We start from the raw sequence: 19,708 nt of genomic DNA, 5'->3' as shown, positions 1-19,708 counted from the left end.
GAAACTTTCTCCATGTCTCAAATATTCCACAAATTCCCTGTAGCCTCCAGCAGTTATTTTTGATCATTATCAACCACGTCCACAGTTGTACCAGCACACTAGGGAAGGAGTAGAACTCTGGTAGACCACCCCAGAGTGAGCCAGCCTAGCCATGATCCAACTGCTAAATTTCCTTTAATGGCTCTTAAATTGAACTTTCTTTTCTTTTCTTTCTTTCTTTTCTTTCTATTTCTGTTATTTTAACATATTTTGCCAATTGCTTTCCCCCAGATTTTCTTATATGCTGGAAAACAAAGTAAGCATTGACTGGGTGAGTTTTGCCCTATTAATATCAAGGCTACAGATATTACTTTACTTCCCAGTTAAGTATAATAATTGTAAAAGGAAAAATAAAATACCGCTCTTGAGAAAAATGCAACTTGTTTAAATTCAATACAAGTACAGCCAGTAATAATTAAAGCTTGTTTTCATCTTCTGTCTGACTTGTCACAGATTGACTAAGTCAGTAACCCACAAAATTTGTTCTTTGTACCTCTTCCAGGTGACCCACAGAACTGATCCTATCTTAAAGCAGAGGAATGTAATTAAAGCAGGAGAAGGCCTTGCCATTTTAGAAAGATTCATCTGGATATGTGCCTGTCTTTTAGTACACCATTCATGTGATCTTTGTGCTTGCTTGGGCTAATCAGTAAGAAATGGAACCACTAAGGAAATTTTTGTTTGTTTGTTTGTTTGTTTGTTTTGATGACAGGTAAAAATGATGTCTAGTTAAAACTCAGCCATGATCAAAGGTGCAAGTGATACAAAAACTGGAAGGAAACCTGGCACCAGATGGTAGAACAAGACCACAAAGGAACTAAAGTAACAAATATGATCCTATATGCAGGAAATCATGTGCAAAATAGCATGCACCAATCACCAATCATCAGGGCACAACATTGTTTAAACATAGTCATTAAAAAGATAGAACTAACATGAGGATCTTGTTATCCTCTCAAAGGCTCCCTCTTATTACTCCCACATGCAAAGTAGCAAAGAAGAATTACTGTTAAAGGGTTGCTTTTTGTGGTCTTAGTTCAAGATGAAGCTCAGAGGTGACTCTGACTCTCATAAAGCAAGAAAAATAATAAAAATAAGTCAATGAATCGCATAACTGAATATATAATGTCTACAAGAAAAAAATAAATGTGCTCAAAAAAGATCTGTGCTGAGAACTAAAGGTCTTTCTTTTCTTCTGATCGCAGATGGAGTATTAAAAATTAATATCAGCTCTACCAGAAAAGAACTTGACAGTCCTATTTTGAGACTCATATCACTTTGTCTCTCTTCCCTGTCTCACAGAACATTAATGCCAAAATATTCAAAAAAAAGTCCTCTAGGGTTTGCTTTGCACATTTTCAGAGGTGCTGGGGAGCATTTTGAAAAAGTGACTTTGAATACTTACCTCTCTTTGCAGATACCCAACAGGAGAAACACTTAACAGACCCTGTTTCCTTGAAGACAGGTCCTCAACACTTTCCAAAGAAATATCAGCCTCCAAGGCTGACATTCTTTGGGAAAATGGGTGTTAAGCAGCAGGGACCAGTAGCCACTTCAGATCTGGCCTGAAAATTTTGAGGATTTCAACTTCACATTCGGAAATAAGCTCCTGAGTCAAATAAAAATTAAAAACAAATAAATAAAAAGCAAACAAACAAAAACAACCCCCCCCCCCCCCCCCCAAAGTAAAAAGGAAAAATTTCCCCTAATTACAGAGTCTTTTTAACAGATACACAACTTTAGTCCAGTTTTGATTTTCCACTTTTAAGAAATAACAAATCATTAGTGGAAACTACAAAAAGCTGCTGGGAAATACAAAACAAGTTGCCATTGTAAGTTCTGCTTTTCCCAGGCAAACTTTAGAGGACATTGCCTCTAACCTCCACTTGCCATGTTCATATAGCCCTTTGTGGGTGACTCAGCACATCTTCAGACTAAAGGTGCTGGATAGAAATAGCAAAATAGGTGGAGCAACCAGGCTGGAGACCATTCCTGGGATCATGCAGCACCTCATGCAGCCAACACATTCACTATCACACCACTCAGCCCCACAGATAAATCCCAAACAGCCTGCCTGCTCACAGAAAACAAACAGACCTCAAAGCTGTTCTCCCATCTGTTCATCAATGTCTATGGGGCTTAAACCACAAGCTTTTAGCCAGACCTATATGCAGCAACTTAGTTCCCTAAGGTTTTTGTAAGAAACTCTTTGGTTCCTGGAAATGGATATCTATTTCTGATGTAGTCTGTAACTGTATCTCTGGGGTTCACTGGCTCAGGTCTGCCTCATGTGACTCATTCCAGGATTCAGATAGACTCCAGCACATCACTGCTTTCTATCACCCTTATGTCACATTATTGTGCATCCAATGACATTAAAAACATTAACAAATTGGAAGCAATTTGGAGAGAGGTAACAAATAGGATGAGGTCTTAAGCACTGACTCATCATGAGAAATATGAACATAGGTTTGTCTTGGCCAAAAAAAATTACTAATTGGATATTCAGGAGTCATCTACGAGTATTTCAAGTATGTAAAACACTTCTGAAAAATAAGTTGTATAGGACAGGCCAAGCCATAGTTATGAAGGATCAAGAGAACAAGAGCAGGACAGTCAAGAGTAGAATAAAGTCTATAGCGTGGGCAGCACCAGCCAGCGGGCTACACTCTGGGAACAATACCAGTTATAGTCTATATTCTGGGAATGGCACCATCAGTTAGTGAAATCCTCCTTCCTGCCTTTCAAAAAGGCTAATATTTTGGATTAAAACCTCTGTCAGTGTAATTTCACCTAGTGATACTGATATCATGATGCTGCTCTGGTTAAAGACACGATCTGCAACTGCTAAGATTTATATAGATATGAGAAATGCTGTTTCATCTACATATAGAATCATAGAACGGTTTGGGTTGGAAGGGACCTTAAAGACCATCCAGTTCCAACCCCCTTGCCATGGGCAGGGACACCTCCCACTAGACCAGGTTGCCCAAAGCCCCATCCAACCTGGCACTGAACACCTCCAGGGATGGGGCATCCACGAGCTCTCAAGTCACTCGCAAGTTGGGGTTGGACTCGATGGTCTCTCGAGGTCCCTTCCAATCCCTACAATTCTGTGACTCTATGATTCTCTCTGGGCAGCCTGTACCAGGGCCTCACCACCCTCAGTGTAAAAAACTTCTTTATATTTAATCTAGATTGACTTTTTTTTAGTTTTAAACCATTCCCCCTTGTCCTGTCTCTACACTCCCTGACAGAGTCCCTCCCCAGCTTTCCTGTAGGCTCCCTTTAGGTACTGGAAGGCCACTATAAAGTCTCCCCAGAGCCTTATCTTCTGCAGGCTGAACACTAAACACCATGGGAGAGGTTCATTGTCCTTTCTTTCAGCCTACAAGGATTCAGGACATGACCATTATCAGCTCAAAAGCCATCATCAGTGGTCCTAGACATACTCTTAGCTCCCTGACCTACTGTGACAGTGAGATCCCTATGACAGCTGAGAATCTGTATTTTTCCGATTTACCTCAATTTTTAATTTCAATAAGTTATCCTGTAGTGTTTTACTGTGATAAGGGAACAAAAGAGATCCACTGACTCATCAAAAAAGTTAATTTTACTAATCAAAATTTTGATTAGTTGGGCCTTCCTTTAAATCACTGATAAACAGGACACTTTTGGAGTACAGATATCCAGATAAATACCTGAAGGAAGTAAGTTTTTCAATTTTTCTACAAATTATTGTGCTAAGCACAGCTCTCAGTAGCTACTTCTGCCTCCTTGAAAGAAACTATTTTGCACCAGGAGGCAAGTCCGAATTCCAGCTTTTCCCTATAAGCAAGATGTCAGGATGTCAAGAAACCTTGCTAGCTAAGAGCAAGCCATTTACATACTCTACTTAAGTTGGACCTGTTTAGTTTCAAGTTGCCAAGCAACAGCTACCCTCAAGATTCATCAAAACAATGCAACAACAACATGTGAAATTACAAGGCAAAAGGTTCTGGGATCCATTTCTCTGTTTTTTTGCAGGTTCATATCTTGTACAATTGAAAGCCAAAAGGTGACTGACACTCTAAGGGCTGAACCTGAGAGCATCAGCATTAGAAGTGAGGCTATCAATCTGCCAGTGTAATAACGGATAGTTAGCCATTGCAGAACAAGCCCAGAGGAAACCAGTGTGTGTCCTCACATTGGGTAGGTTGCATTTCAATCCAACCTTCCCTTCACAAGGTTTATTGGGACAGTAAGTTCAAAGTTTTCTTGAAGCTCCAAAAATAAAATTATTTCTCTGAGGAATTCATGCTGAACACCTTTTCCTTCTTGAATCAGACATAAATGGATATCTGGTAACTTTATGTGAAAATGGAAATGCAGCTAGATATGACAGCAGTTGTGTGCTACTGACTGCAGCAATTTGTAGACTTTAAACACAAAGGACAAAATAGATTTGGTAAGACTCTTGGTATGATTTCTTTGATTGCCTTTTTTTTTCCCCCACAGCTTTCTTTCTAGTTTAATCAATTTGCATGTTACAATCCTGCTCAGACGGACAAAATTAAAACAAAAAAAGCTGTGAGTGGAAAACTAATTAAAAAAACACCAAAGATCACAGAAAACTAAAACCACAGGGAAAAGAAAAGGAAAAAAAAAAAAAAAAAGAAAGAAAGAAAAAAGAAGTGAGAATAACAACATAATAGTTTATGAGAATGCATCAAGGAAAGAAATGGTCTGCATTTCAGGTGTCATGAGAAAACAGAGGGAAGAGAGAGGCTTTAAAATGTGTTAAAGGGGGAGGAAGTGTGGGGATCGAGCAAGCATTCAGCATTTGCAAAGGGAACACAGGCCAGCAGAGATACAAAGAGAAAATGCTGCTGTTCTCGTGTCTGTTCAGATCTCTTTAAACCCAGAGATGAAAGTAACTAAGCAGAAGGGAATTTATAAATACTTACAAACACTTATGAGCAAAGTGTGCAGTTAGAGTGTTTATTCCTTGTTCTTTGTAATAAATATCTTTCAAGAAATAAACAAGATTTTTAAGAAGGAAGGAAAGAAGCTTCTGAGTTTGAATCCCTTTTTAGCACCACTGTCACAGTACTCTTCTGGTTCTTAGAAAAGAAAAAACTAGGAGCTTATGAGAGTCAAGTTCAGTTGGCTGGAGTGAGTGTGGCTTTTCAACAAGCCCAGGTATCCATCAGACTGGATACCCAGGGAGCTATGAGAAAGCTTAAGAAAAAAGGCCAGAGAGGTGCATGCAACTGTCAGAGTCATGGAGTGCTGCTTGCCCTACAGCGACACTATCTGCATTTTCAGCCTGCTTAATATCTATATTTTATCATTTGAAGGAAGCCTATACCTCACAGATTGTATTTCTATTCAGTGCCATTAATGTATTTTGTTAGGATATGCAAGAATCAAAGGATTTGTTTAATGTATATTTTTATTTTTAAATTAAGGAGTCTATTCACTGAATTAATCTTTACTGACATGGTCTTATATGGTCTTTTGCAAAGATTTCTGCAAATTCAAACTTGGACTTCAAGTAAAATTTTGGTTTACATCTCTATGAAGTTAGTGAAACCAGGATCTTACCCTTAACATGTTTTCCATCATGCCCCTGCCCACCAAGAAAATACATTGGATGTAGTACACAGATTGGATTTAAGCAGCCCCCAGAGGAGCAGGAACATCATCACCCCCTTTCTATCAAAGACCCCACCCACTTAATTTCAGCATCAAACACAGAGTCTATGCTGTCTCACAGACATCATCTCAAATTCTTGTTTGTACACTGAAAACACTTCCACAAGAAAGGAAGTTCAGAACCCCTTTCTAACCGTCCTTCGTCCTGGCCCAGCGGATGTTCTCCAAGGAGATGAGAAATCTCAGCATGAGCCCTCACACCTAAAGAAGACTCTTGAAGCTTCATCTAGAAAAGTAGAAAAGGTAGTGGTGGCTTAAACACTTACAGCTGTGTATTACAACAAAGGTTTGTCTGTCACTCCATTTTTTCATGGTGTTGGTGGATCAAGCTCCTCAGGAAGGGAGGGGGCTCGTCTTCTTCCTGTACTCTAAATAGTGTTTGTGAATTCATCTCTATTATCAGCACTGAGGTGTCCCTGCCCATAATGAGAAACATGTTTTTAAATGCCTGAGAAACTCTGATTCCAACTCTGATATACCAGCAAAAATATTCAGGATGAAAGTGTTTGTCTTACATTCACAGGTATCTTCTAAAATGTGACTCAGGCACTTCAATCCAAGGCACTTCTTGGCTGCTTGGTCTTTCATCTGTCTGTGCTTCAAATCTCCTAAGAAATATAGTTCTAGTACTTCTATGGTTTTCAACAAGGTAGTAAGAATAAAAAGACAATGGAGTATTTGGACTACTGTGGGGAGCCCAGAGAGCTATTTTAAATGCCTAACACAGGCTTCATCAGCAACAACAAAAAAAGTTTGATTACCTGAAAAACAAGACTTAGAGCTGAAAGTCTTTCTGAGCAATGGACCTAAAAGGAAGGATCAGCAACTATTCATAAAACAAAGGTCATGTATTGTAAATCAATATTTTGCTTTACTGGGAATAAGGACAAATATGAAACAGGAGACCTAAAACACATTCAAACATTCTTGTGAACATAACACAGAAACCCAATCTCTAGTCCCATGCCATGGAGCAAGGGCACTGAGCAATTTATTGGGTTTCTGTAAAATACTCTGAAAATGTGCCTCAGGGCTGACAGCTGCAAGCAAGGAGAACAGAGTGGTTGGATATGTAAAGACAGGAATTATGAAAGTGAAAAGAAGATAGTAATGAATCTGCCACTTAAGGTCAGGCTTTGCTGGAATACAATTAGAGTGTTAAGCCTTGAGTTGAAAAAAAATGAAATTTGAGGGTGTGTTAAATGAAGCTACTAAAGGGTTAGGCATGAGGAGCAGAGGTCTTGGGAAGTGCTTCGAGATTTCAATCTATTTGGTTTAGGAAGGAAAATTGGAAACTTAAACGTGCTGAACAGTTTGCTCCAAACTTGCTCGATACAAATCTATTTATGTTACATGCAAATGTCACATGATACAGTGAAACTGATGAAGAGTTCACAACCAAAACCTTAGGTTATGTCCCAAAGGGTACTTTGTTTTTTGTTTGGAGAGTTTTTACTGTCCATAGTGGACTGCTCAGCAGCTTGCAATATGTGATAGTAGATTGGACTCAGAGGTGAAGAAGATACTTCAGATATTCTTCATAGTATTTCTGAAGGCACCTGGTTAAAAAAAAAAAAAATGTCATTGAGTGAATGGACTGGAATGATCCATAGTTCTTATCACTCAGAAATACCCTTTACCATATGGGCCCTGTGACATTTAACATACATGCTTTGCAATATGTTTCATTTGCATAAAGAGTGTACGAGAAACCTGGCTGGGAGCGACTCATGTTTCATTCATTGCTCACTCATAGAAAAGAGCAGAAAGCACCTCGTTTCCATAATGCATCCTTAGAGACCTTTCATGCACCTACATGTACTGGCAAGGCAAACTTGCTTGTAGAGGGAAAAGAAACAAGGATACACAGAAATGGGACCAGTTATTTGGCCTGCATGACATCAGTAAACCACAGGGAAAAGCAGCTCCAGCTCCAAGCAGGAACTGTTTGCATACATTGTGCCAGGTGACATTTTGCTCTTCAAAGCTTCTGGCACCAAAAGGTATTCATATATTTACAACCTTTCTTAAGGTCAGCTCTGCTGTGTCTCCAACTGAGCCATTAAATATTAATTGGACCTGCTTTCCAAAAATAAAAAGCAGAATCTCTAATTTACTTGTGTAATTAACACCGCCTACGAACCAGGTGTCCTCCTGAACCAGACCGAAAAAGCCATTTGCAATTCACAATCCTGAAATATGCTATGTGCTTTTGAGACAGACACACAGTTACTTGTTCAATTCTGCATGCACAACTGCACATAATTACTTCTGGGGAATAAAATAAAATAAAATTAAATTAAATGAAAATAAAATAAAATAAAATAAAATAAAATACAACATAAAGTACGTTTTCCATGTGATCTAGTCAAGCGTTCCAGCTCATGTAGAACTGTTCTTTTCAGTATTTTTAAGCACTTTATCTAGATGAGTTTGAACATCAACAATTTTCAATAGAGCTAAATTTCTCAGAGTTTGAATTCTAATCCAAACTTGTAAGAAAAATAAATAAAATGAAATCACTCGCTGGTCCTTTAGGAGTTGTGTTAAAAAGCTCTGCTTCCCACATGCTTAATGACCTAATAAGCCTAACATTGCAAATAGCTCTGAAATTTAAGTTCAGTACCACCGTTACTAGTGTTAAAATAGGGTAAACATGTATTCAGTAATTATTGAGCTGTGTAGATTATTTGCAAATGTTTATTAGGTGTAAATTTATCCAGATGAAGGACACGTCTGCTCTGCAATGAGGATAAGGAATTTGTGGAGTGAAAATGAAGACCTGAGGTCTTTATTGCCATCTAAGCTGAGAGACATGTAAGTTTTTAGTATCACACAAACCAAGAGTACTAGTTTTGATTTTGCACTTGAACTCAAGTACTTCCATCTTGCAAGGACTGAGCAGGCTGGGATACAGGTCATACTTAAACCTTTTGGGATTCATAGTCTAAGTACTGCCTCACCTTTTTTGCCTCAGAAACAGCCTGGTTGACAGTCTCAGAGTTTACCTGCAGTTATAGGTGCTAAGCAATGATAATAATAATAAAAACAAATCCTATTTTCTTTTGGAGAGGCCACTCTTTTTGATAAATGTTGGAGCACTCACTTAGAAAATGAGGTAAAAAGGCTTCCTTCTTCTATAATGGCAGATTCAAAACTCCATCCTGAATCTTGTCAGAAAAATTCCAAATCATCAGGTTTGGAAATATTTTGGTGAAGGTGTGTTAAGTAAAGCAAATTGAAGTTGAATGCCTCTTCAGTTACATAGACTAATTAAATTGTTCTGTAGAGTTTTTATTCTGACTGCATTAGGATGAGGATGTCACTCAGGGGTACAGTTCTGAATTCCAGTCTCTACAGCCAAAATGAAAGTTTGAAGTAAGGAAGAGGACTTTTTTTTTGCTGACATAGATTGCAATCAGAAGCTGAATAATCACAGCCTAGAAACTTTTTGGGCCCTACTATTTGGGCCCTACTCTTACTGTGAGGAAACAATATTTCTCTTGCATACTCTTTAACAATAAACCATTGTTGGGTCACAGCTCCTTCACACCAAGGATGTCAGTGCCAGCATGACAGCTCTACTACAGAACCGAGTATCATGATCTCCAACTCAACAGCAGACCTGCCAGGTATTTGCCAGTCTCCTGTCTTCTATAGCAAAACCCACTCCAGGCTGTTGGGTGAGAAATCCAGATCCACTTTCCTGGAGCATTACCTTCATGTTAGCTAGTGTGTCAGTGGCAAGATGCCATTTTAGATATCACAGTTCAGGTTTTCTGGAAAATCCTCTGATCCATACTAAATCCAACTGTCAGGATTGTGTATCCAATGATTATTTTAGCTCAAATATTGGTAAGAGAATCCACAATACTGACCCCTCTGGTAAATGCTCCCACAGCATAAGATGCATGTTCTCAGCTCTGGTAGAGCAGTAAATCCTCTGATCTTTTTTTGCAGCGTTTCAAAAGATGATGGCAGAGTGTATTTTCCCTCTACTGCCTTCTACCCCAGAATAACTCAGGACATAATGAATGAGGAACCAAGCTAATAGGATTTTTTCCTTCATCGGAAAACTGGGCTAATGAAACCATGACCTCTTACTGAACACTTCCTACTCAGTAAGAAATGTAAAACAAGCACTTCTCTGGTATGGGGTGAGGAGGGGATGGTGAGAGCAAGGGAGAAAGAAAAATTTGTCTACAGAGCTAGCTCTGCATTTTAGCAGAGGAAGATACGTTCTGTTACGGCTAAACAATGCGCTTAAACTTCATTGCAAATCAAGATTGAGAGGGGAAATTAGAAAAAGAAGAATTACAGCTCTCCTCACCCTCCCTCAGTTTCTGGTGTCTTTACTCTTCTTTTGAAGCATACTGTAGACTTCAGCTTCCTAATTTTTCATGGAAATTAAATCTAAAAGACATTCTGTAACATGCAGCAAGCTCGAGATTTTTTTTTCGTCTAGACCTAAGCACCTCCAGAAATGTTCAATGCAAGATTGAGTTGTATTGTGAAGTGTGTGCATGGCAACACCCTCAACTGGCATGAATCAGCTTCATTAATTAACTTAACAGCAGATGTTACAGTTTAACTATGTTCTGGTTTATACCTTTAAAATGTGGCTTTGGTTTATGCTTTAGAGGTTTATTGATGTAATAGATTTAGAAGATTATCATTATATTTTCTCTCATCTACTATTTTGTTGATACTGAAAAAGATTTTTTTTTGTTTCATTTGTGTGTGTTGGAAGTGATAGTTTAATATATTTAACTATATGTAACATTCTTTTCTTAAAGTGAGCAACATTTTCTTTAGGAAATTAAAGATCAGATAAAAATTGTGGGTATCATCAAACTCATGTTTCCACACTGTGCTGTAGACTATCAAAGTTGACTCTCACTGAAAAATTAGCATTCCCCTTGCCCCCTGCAGAGATGTTTGGTCCTTATGCTGAAGCTAACGTGAAAGACAGGAGCATCAGGCTCTTCTTGCAGCAAGACAGAGTGGGGAGGCATGTGGAGGCAGACAGGAAGATAGTAGAACTGGAAAGATTCCATATACAATTTTTTTTTTTTCTGAAATACTGTATTTACACAAAATTGGAGAGAGTACAAATACTTTACTAAGAAGACAAAACCATTATAATACATTCAGTTTAAACACAGGCAGAATTATAGATGCAAAGCACAGAGGCCTAAGGTACTCACATGGCAAAATAATAAATAAAAAATAAATAGCTTCAGAAAGGCCTCGGAGATTAAAAGCAGGAGATAAGAGAACATTGTATTTGTTACACATCATCACCTTTCCTTGACTTCAATGGGAATGAAATAAGGTGCTCTCTTTTTTCCATGTTGAGGATAGTGGGAACAACCCTCTCTCCATGTGCTGACTACTGAAACACTGATTTTACAAAACAGTTAAGCTTCTACTTAATTTTCAGCATGGGAACAGAACAATTAACTTCAAAGGAAATTATATTTGTACCTAATCACATGCTTATATACTTAGTTTGACCATAAAGAGTCTTCTCAGTGCTTAATAGGGTCAAATTCATTGTTACATAAAAAATAAATGTTCTTTAATGTCTTCTCTTTTCTTAAATATATCTTAGAATTACTTTAATTTTCCCTTTATGTACTAGATTAGAAAATAGTAGCTTATTGAATGCCATAGAATATTTTGAATCATGTTTTATATAATCAAAAGAACATTGTTCAAAAATAATTCCTACTTTTTTTTTTTCCCCCAAAGCCTGTTTAAATTTAAAAATAAATAAAAGAGAAAAATACATATAATAATAAAGCAGCTTTGTGTTTCTGGGCATTTGGCAGCAGGTTTATTATAATATCTCTCAGACAAATCTTGGTATCTGTTAAAATCATCAGATTAATTGATCAATATAAAAGAACACAATATTATTACAATCCACCAAATATAGCCAATGCATGAAACATTTTGCACATTGTATATTCCTTAAAAAGAATTAATATATTTTAGCCTGTTTTGAAACCAGATAGCTTCTGAAGTAATATATCTTAAACACAGTGGTATCTGTCTGTCACTTCTACTGTCTAACTGGTCTTTTTTTTTTTTTTTTCCCTCAATAAAAGCTTGTTTGAATAGGACTAGCTCAGTGATGGAACTACAATACTATTTAACTAAACTCCATATATGCTTTTGTTACTGTTGCTGCAATTATTGTAATCACATACCACTGAAGTGCTAAATAGTAGTAACTCAGATATGTGGACTTTGGTTATGCTTGATAGAATACTGGCATATCAAATATATGTACCACTTCCTAAAGGCTATGTTACAATCATAATGCCTAGTAATAAAGAATAATAATAATAACAATCTCAGATTCAAAGTGCTGACCCATATCACTCACTTGAGGCACCAATACAATTAATCAATCAATTAAAAGATTTAATTTTAATGTTCAAAACTAACAGGACAGATCCATGGCTGCCAAGGGACATGCACAGCACGGAGGACTCTGGACCTCTTCTCCCAAGCTGGGGATTCCTGTGGTCCCAGAAGACGGTAGGTTATTACATCTGATGCAGGATGCTCCGAGAAATACCAAGTCTTCAGACTCGAAATATTAAAAGCTCCCTCGAAGCTTCTCTAAAGCCTTCAAAAGCTCTTTTAAACCCCTCAAGCTTACTCCATTCACTCAGGGGCAAGGCCTTGCTTTACATCGCACTAGCTGCAGATGAGGGAAGAGCCTTTCAGGAAAGTCCACAAAGACGTTGCATTTTTTTAATGCAGCTTCCACACCCTGCAGACACTGTCATCACTGTCAGCATGAGAGGGAAAAGGCAGCTTTCCAGCCGTGTCAAAGGCCTGTCTCATTCGAAGGGGAACGCTTACCATGTTGTTAGTTTGTTCTGTGCAAGCAGTAATCATTTTCAGTGTCGAGAGAGCTGTTGTACCCTGATGATGGATACAGATCCCTCTTAAGTATCCTATTGACGATGTTGATCAGAACTTTTTTATACTGTTGACGTAAAAGTGAGTAAACAAATGGATCTGATGCAGCCTTACTGTAGGTGAGGCACTTGCTTATAATTCCCCAGTAGTAGTTTATGGTAACAAAAGGAAGGAGCTCTATCAACCTGTTAAACATTAAAGAGAGATGGAAACACTTGAGTGTCATATTCACACTGAGTCCAGTGCTCAACTCTTGCTTCATGAAACATTAAAGTAACACTTATTTTCGTATAGTACACGGTCCCTGCAGAAGAAGGGCCCACCTTGAGTTCAATAAAGGGAACTGTTGTAACAAGGCCACTGGGAAACAATAATAAATACCTCTATAGAAAGAAGGAAAAAGTGTGTTTTCAACGTTAATGCTCCCATACATTAGAGAAAAGAAAGTACTGCAGTTTATTGCCACATTTTCTGAATATATAGAGTTGTGCTGGTAAGTGACAGTGGTCAAAATAATCCATTACCCCTCTCCCTCAGCAAGCTTGAGGCAGCTTGGGGGATCTGGACTCACTCATCTCTGTTGCCTAAATGCAGCTGCCTAATGACATTTGAAACATTTGGGCATAACACCCGTGGAACAAGTTTGCTGCTTCTGGAAGCTGTGGGTCTCCCTTACATACTGTCGTATCTGCCAGCCTGTGTAGAGGTTTTGGATAAGTAGCATCTACTACAGCATTGACTTACCTGTGGAAGTTTCTGTGTGTATTTGTCTGGCTGATATTTTGGCCAAAGAAAACAAGGAGACAACACTTTTGTCATCATTATATGACCAGCCAGCTGTCTCCAGACCTGTGTCTCCTGGCCTGTGCTTCACGGATGATTAGTGGTCTCAGCACCTCAGTTGAGATTGGTCCATTAATCATGGTCGGAGAAACTGCAACTAGGTTAAACGTTTTTTTTCCACAGAAGTGAGAGCAAACCTTGAGACTATTCCAGAAAGTGTCTGGCATACAGCTTATCTAGATTGGACAAACTCTCCAGGAAGGTGGAAGGAACAGGGCAAGAAGTTTTCGTTGTCTTTACGTCTTTCGTGAAAACTTTTGCAAATGCAAGAATATGCTATTTTGCTATATTAATTCCAGAAGGGGGAAAAAAAGTCACCATGAGATAAAATATCCCTTTTCTGTACCCTAAAACATCACAGTTTGAAAATGTGAGCTCTGAAGCTTTCTCAAGGCTTGAAGAAACTTTTGGCCTCTTTCCAATGTGCAGAGCTCCCAACTTGCAGGGTGTTGAATTTTGAAGCTGTTCCAATCTCTCTGCATAGAAAAGCTGACTTACCAATGCTAGAACTGAACTTTGCAACAAGATGTTGAACTTTATAAGGAAAATTTCTCATTTGAATTAATAAAAATAAAATAATTCCCATGGCAAGCACATTTAAGAATCAGATGACTCCTGCTGGAAGCTGCTTGGAAAATTCCAGTGATTTCAAAACAGAGAGCACATGAAGGAAACATGAGGAATAAATGAATATTTCAGACACAGAACGTAAGAAATAAATAAATGTATAATAAATGACATTTGTTACATGGTTTCTTAGTTTATCCGTTCCTGCAGATCATCATAATACAGGAAATATACACTTGATATTTACATGACTGACATTTTTATAAACACACCAAATAAGCAGAGTAAGATATCTTTCAGTTATGAAAATAGATGTATTACTATGTGTCCGCTTTAATGTATTATGGGTCCAAATGTAATTGCATTGAAGCCAACAGGGGGAAAAAAATAAGTCACTCAGATTTTAACAAGATAAAAGGCCTGGACAAAAGGGTTCAGCCTTATAAATATCCACCTGGATGCATCTTAGTATAATTTTCTTGATTTCAGTGATGTTACAGAAAAGATGAAATTCATCTGTTGGCTTTTAGTGAACAGATGAATATATTGTTAATGATCATAATCTCATTCACATTTCTGAAATGAGGAGCAAACACTGAGCTCACAATACAACCTGAGTCACCAGGCCAAAGAGCAAGAAAACAGGGGATGAGATCTCTCCCAGTGCCTCCGTAGAGATTGGTTCAACACAACCGCACTAAAAATGGAATAAGAATGGAGAAGTGGAAAGACAGCAAATCCTCCAACCTTACTGCTTCTACCACCTTCTATTTAGTGCTGCCTGGACACTGTCTTGCCTTTGAGTCAAAGGGCCTCCAGGATGTCCTTCCCAAATGCTTCTCATTTTGCAGTCACTGAACCCTCTTGGTCCTCGTGACTGAGGCAGAAGCTGTACCTTGCCATACACATTTATGTAAACCAAGCCGCTGCCTTCTCCCTGTTGACATATGCAGTACCCGTTTGTAACACATAGAAAATGTACCATCTCACTTTTGCCAAACGCAAGGTCTGAAGAAGGAAGTCACTTTTATTTTAGAACTTTATAAAGAATTATTTTAGAAGTGTGTAAGAAATATCTCCACACTGAAAAAAAAAAAAACAAAAAAAAGTGATGCTGGAATTTGCTGAGCCTGGTAATATTCAAATGGAAAGAAGATGGCAAAATCCACTTTGTTCAATACAATTATACCCTGATTATGGCCAAAGTGAATAGAAAATGACTCAGAATGTACTGAACACTGATCAATTAACCTTTTAACTCTGTGCTGTAATGTTAATATTTGTAATAATCCTTTTAATTGCAGAAAAAAAAGTGCAGTTATCCAGGTAATCAGACAGGAATCCCGTTTAACATCTAAATGGGAACTGAAAGAAATGTCATCCTAAAGGTTAAAAAACACTGTCATGTTTGTGCTCTGGCCTCAATCTGTCCCACTACCCATGTAAGAAAAGGGTAATAATGATGATTGTAAATGACCTATGTGTATATGACTGTGTAAGTTCATTGAGCTAAAGCTGGCCAGTTTTGATAAGCTGGTGTGGCTGCAGACCCTGGCAAACTTGGAAGCCAAGGGGAAAGCCTTCACCAGGGTGGTTTTGCAAAGACTAGTACACCTTCCTGAGCAGAAGCTGGTTCTCTCCAAAGGCATTTGAAAGCACTGTTGAATGGTGACCATTAAAAAATAAATAAAAAAATCACTTGTGAAAGTTGTAGCCCATTTTAATTTAGAGACAAAAGGCTGAAGTGCTGCAATTCGCAATAGTTATGTTGGCTTCCAGCTCAATGATTTATTCAAGCTTTAAAAATGATAACCATGTATTGTATAAGGACTATACAAGTACAGAATAAGAATGATATATGACTCTTTTAAAAGGTGCAGACCACCAGAGTGGATGCAAATGATTCTGAACAGTTTAGAAGCGTGGTTATACATTCTTAAAGTCTAATTATTGGTTTTGCTGGGAGCTAACTCTCACACCTCATCACAAGTCCATGCTGCACCATTAGCAATATATTCACAGACATTAATGTTTCCAGACACAAAGCTTATCTGCCAAATTATCAGCCTGGATAAATTTAAATTATGTCACCTCAGCTTCCAACAGCAGCAAGCTTGGACTTATGCCTTAAAAAACAAAAAAAAAAAAAAGGAGCTAATCAGAAAAAGCAGTCTGCTTTCCCCTCTGTTGCTTGGGTTGTGCTAATAAGGAGGGGTGGCGAGTGTTTTAAACTGCTTTCATCTCCCACTGGCGTGTAATTAATTCCTGGTACTTGTCCTAAAAGCCTCTTGCTCTTGGCAGAGGCTTCCAGAGCTGGCAGCAAGGAGGAGAGGAGAACCAGAGCCCGCCGGGGCTCCCAGCGCAGCGGGCTGGGCGTGCGCGCGTGTGCGCGCCTGTGTGTGCGTGTGCGCGCGCCTGTGTGCGCGTGCATGTGACAGCGTGCGAGTGTGTGCTCTCACTACCGGCCCCAGGTCTCCGTCGGGCTCTGAAAGCCCCAAATTAGTCGTACCCTTCCCCCCCTCCCGCGGCACCACCATCCTCACATCAGAGGGCACATGGGTGTCTCGGGATGTCCCCCAGCCCACCCCAGCAGGCAGAAGATACTAACCTGGTGATAATGTAAGGACCAAAACAGATCACGAACGACCCTATAAAAATACTGATTTTCTTGGTAGCCCGCTGCCTCCTCCGTTTCTGCTCGTTGAGACAGCGCTGCTTCACACTGCAAAGGGAAAAAAGAGGGTCGATGGGTTAAGGCAAGGGGCGAGGAGTGGAGATCTCCGGAGCCAGCGGAGATGGGAAGGGAATCGCCCCCGGCCGGGAGCTGCTGTCCCGGGCAGGGCAGGGCAGGGCAGGGCAGGGCAGGGCAGCCCCGGCCCCAGCCCCGGAGGAGGGCAGCCCCCGGGGAACAGGAGCGCAGCCCTCACTCCAAAAGCGGATCCCTGGTGCAGGGACCTCGGGCCACTGAGAGCCCACCCGCAGGCTGGGACTAGGATTTAAAGGAAGCAGGCTACAAAGGCACAAAGCACCGACTTCTGGCACTGTAAGCAGCGCCTGGAGCTAGAGGCGGGAGGGCTCGCCGGGCAGCCGGGGCAGGCAGGAGAGCACGAAGGGGTGCCGGGGAGGCAGAGCATCCCCTCTGCCCTGGGGTACCCACCGCAAGAGCCCCGCGGCTGTGAATGCGAACACGCGCCCCTTACCTGGGATGGATGTCCACCAGCAAAACCAGAGTCTGCATGGTAATAATGTCTATCCGCTTGCAGTGGAACCGAGCAACTTTCAACACCTTTAAATAGGTGAAACACAAGATCACCAGCGACAGCATGAAGCTGGTGGAGTGAAAGACGATGGTGAACACCGTAAAGCGTCTCCGCTCCGTCTCTTCCTTCAGGTGCAAGGTGCAAGAGGCATAAACGCTGCTGTAATCTACCCACGAGTAAAATAAGGATACCAAGGGGAAGGTGAGGGAGTGGAGCCACGAGTAGCCCATCAGTATCACAGCGTCCTTATACCGCATCTTGCTGGTGTAGCTCAAGGGGAACACCACGGCAATCCACTTGTCGATGCTGAGCGCTGCCATGCTCAGCATCGTGTTGGAAGTGAGGAAAGTTTCCAGGAAACCCACCGCTTTGCAGACGCAGCCCCCGAGGGGCTGCTGGTTCCTCAGGATCCCCAGCAGGGTGAAAGGCATGTTCAGGACGGTGAGGAGCAGGTTGCAAAAGGATAAGTTCACCAGGAAAACCCCGGCGACCTGCTTGCGGATCTCCGTACTGTAGACGAAGCATAGCAGCACCAGGAGGTTGGAGAGCAGGGAGACGACCAGCACCAGCACGAGGAGCAACGCCAGCAGCACGCCTGCCAAGTCCATCTCTCAGCGGGTCGCCTGGAGCGGGCGAGGGCAGGAGGAAGGGGGCATCCGAGCCGGCACCGCAGCCTCGCAAGCCGCCGCCCGCAGCCGTCCGCGCATGGTGCCGGGGGGGAACGGGGAGCGAGCGGGGACGGAGGAGAGGGGGAGAGCACCGGGGGGACCCTGCTAGCAAGGGGCCGGGGCACGGGGGCAGCGGCACCGGGGTCCGGAGCGGAGGCACCGGGGTCCGGGGCGGCGTCGAGCCGGAGCCGGGGCAGCGGGGCCGGGGCGCGGCGGGGCGGCGGAGTCGGAGGCTCGGAGCGGAGCTCGCTGTGCGCTGTCCGCGGTGCTGCAGCCGCCTCTGCCCCGACGGCTCCTGGCTTCCAGCCGCCGCCGCAGCCCCCCTGGGCACGGCACGGCCCCCTTCAGGCACTGAGCATCTTCCCCCGGTGCCCAGCCCCTGAAATAGCCCAGGCGCGGAGCCTCCCGCCGCGACTCATGCGCAGAGGAGGAGCGCTCAGCCAGGGATCGCGGAGTCGGGCTGAGCCACTCGCGGGCCGCAGGAGAAAGCAGTAGGAAGCCCAACTTTCCGCTAGTGCGCAGCTCAGGAAGGGTCGGAACTGGAGAGGGGTTGGTGGGAGTTGAAGCGCTGCGCTGTGCCGAGCACACCCTGATGCACCGGCTGGATCCGGCAGTTCGGGAACCTGCAAAAAAGCTAGGGTCTGTGCCCCTTGGAACATCCCCCTTCCACCCGATTACTTGTCCTGTCCCTTTTTCCCTTTATTTCATAGATCCTGAAGGATTTACAATCACCCTCCGGGTATTCACGTTTTCCCCATCAGCCAGCAACACCGGAAAAGAAGTTGCTTGGCTAAAGACTTCGCTTTGGCAGCTCGGACTCACACTCTTAAAGCCCCAAATGACTGAACAAGTGCCCACATTAGAGTGGTGCTGGCACATCTTGTGGAAAACTAACGTGTTTCTCTTACCGTTTTCCATTTACAACGACATGTTAGCAGGGCAGTGAGATGGTAAGAAACCTGCTTTATCAGATTGTGGAAAAGCTGAAAAGAGAGGCATGAAGGATTCTAGAAATTTTTCCTCTGTACCTGCCAGGAAGGTGCATCATAGCTAATGCCCAGATACTGTAAGTCTTTGTCTTACAAATGAAAGCAAAAAAAAAATGTTTTGTTGCATCAAAACACCGGTACAGAAATAAGCTGCCATGTCCAATCACTGTCATATTTTACAGTTGATTGCCAGAACTGGCATGAAAAAGGTAGCACATTCACTATCCAAAATGACTGTTAATATCCTAAGGAAATGCTGCATTGTGTATATTGTCCCTACAATGTAATCTTGTCACGCAAGTGTGACCACTGTGTGAATAACTGTACACAGAACTGCTTGAAAAAGCCTGCAGGCAGTATGTTTTTTCCAACAGCAGTTATAAGTTTTGGATCTGGCCCTAATTGAAAAGGTTGCTATGGTAAGTTATATGTCTTAATGAAAGAGCATAGCATCAAGACATGAGATGTGTTATTTGGAAGAGAACCAGTACTGTATTATTCCTCGGGATGGAAAGAAAATGAACGTTTTCTCTGATCAGAAAGCCATCATTTCCAAAGTTACAAAAGAGCAGATACATTGAGAGTGCTTATGCTTGACAAACAAAAATCCAATATATATCTGTGTGAGCATTTCAGAAAAAAATCTATAAAAGTATGATAGTTCTCTCAGAGTTCATCTGTTTCATTTCTATCATCAGGGAAACAA

General features: G+C 41.3%; 1 protein-coding gene across 1 annotated transcript; it reads right to left on the bottom strand.

The window, feature by feature from the left end:
• Window positions 1–10,381: 10,381 nt before the first annotated feature.
• On the bottom strand, window positions 10,382–19,389 carry GPR78 (G protein-coupled receptor 78). Its single transcript, XM_083834758.1, has 3 exons — window positions 17,286–19,389; window positions 16,694–16,807; window positions 10,382–12,860 (listed from the first exon to the last, which is right to left on the bottom strand). The coding sequence occupies exons 1-3, from the start codon at window positions 17,951–17,953 to the stop codon at window positions 12,623–12,625; spliced, it is 1,020 nt and encodes a 339-aa protein (XP_083690884.1). The 5' UTR covers window positions 17,954–19,389; the 3' UTR covers window positions 10,382–12,622.
• Between the last annotated feature and the right edge of the window lie 319 nt (window positions 19,390–19,708).

This window comes from Anser anser (assembly GCF_964211835.1).
Source record: "Anser anser genome assembly, chromosome: 4".
In the NCBI taxonomy this organism is placed as follows: Eukaryota; Metazoa; Chordata; class Aves; order Anseriformes; family Anatidae; genus Anser; species Anser anser.
The sequence above is the reverse complement of the archived record's forward strand: the minus strand, read 5'-3'. Positions and strand labels throughout refer to the sequence as shown.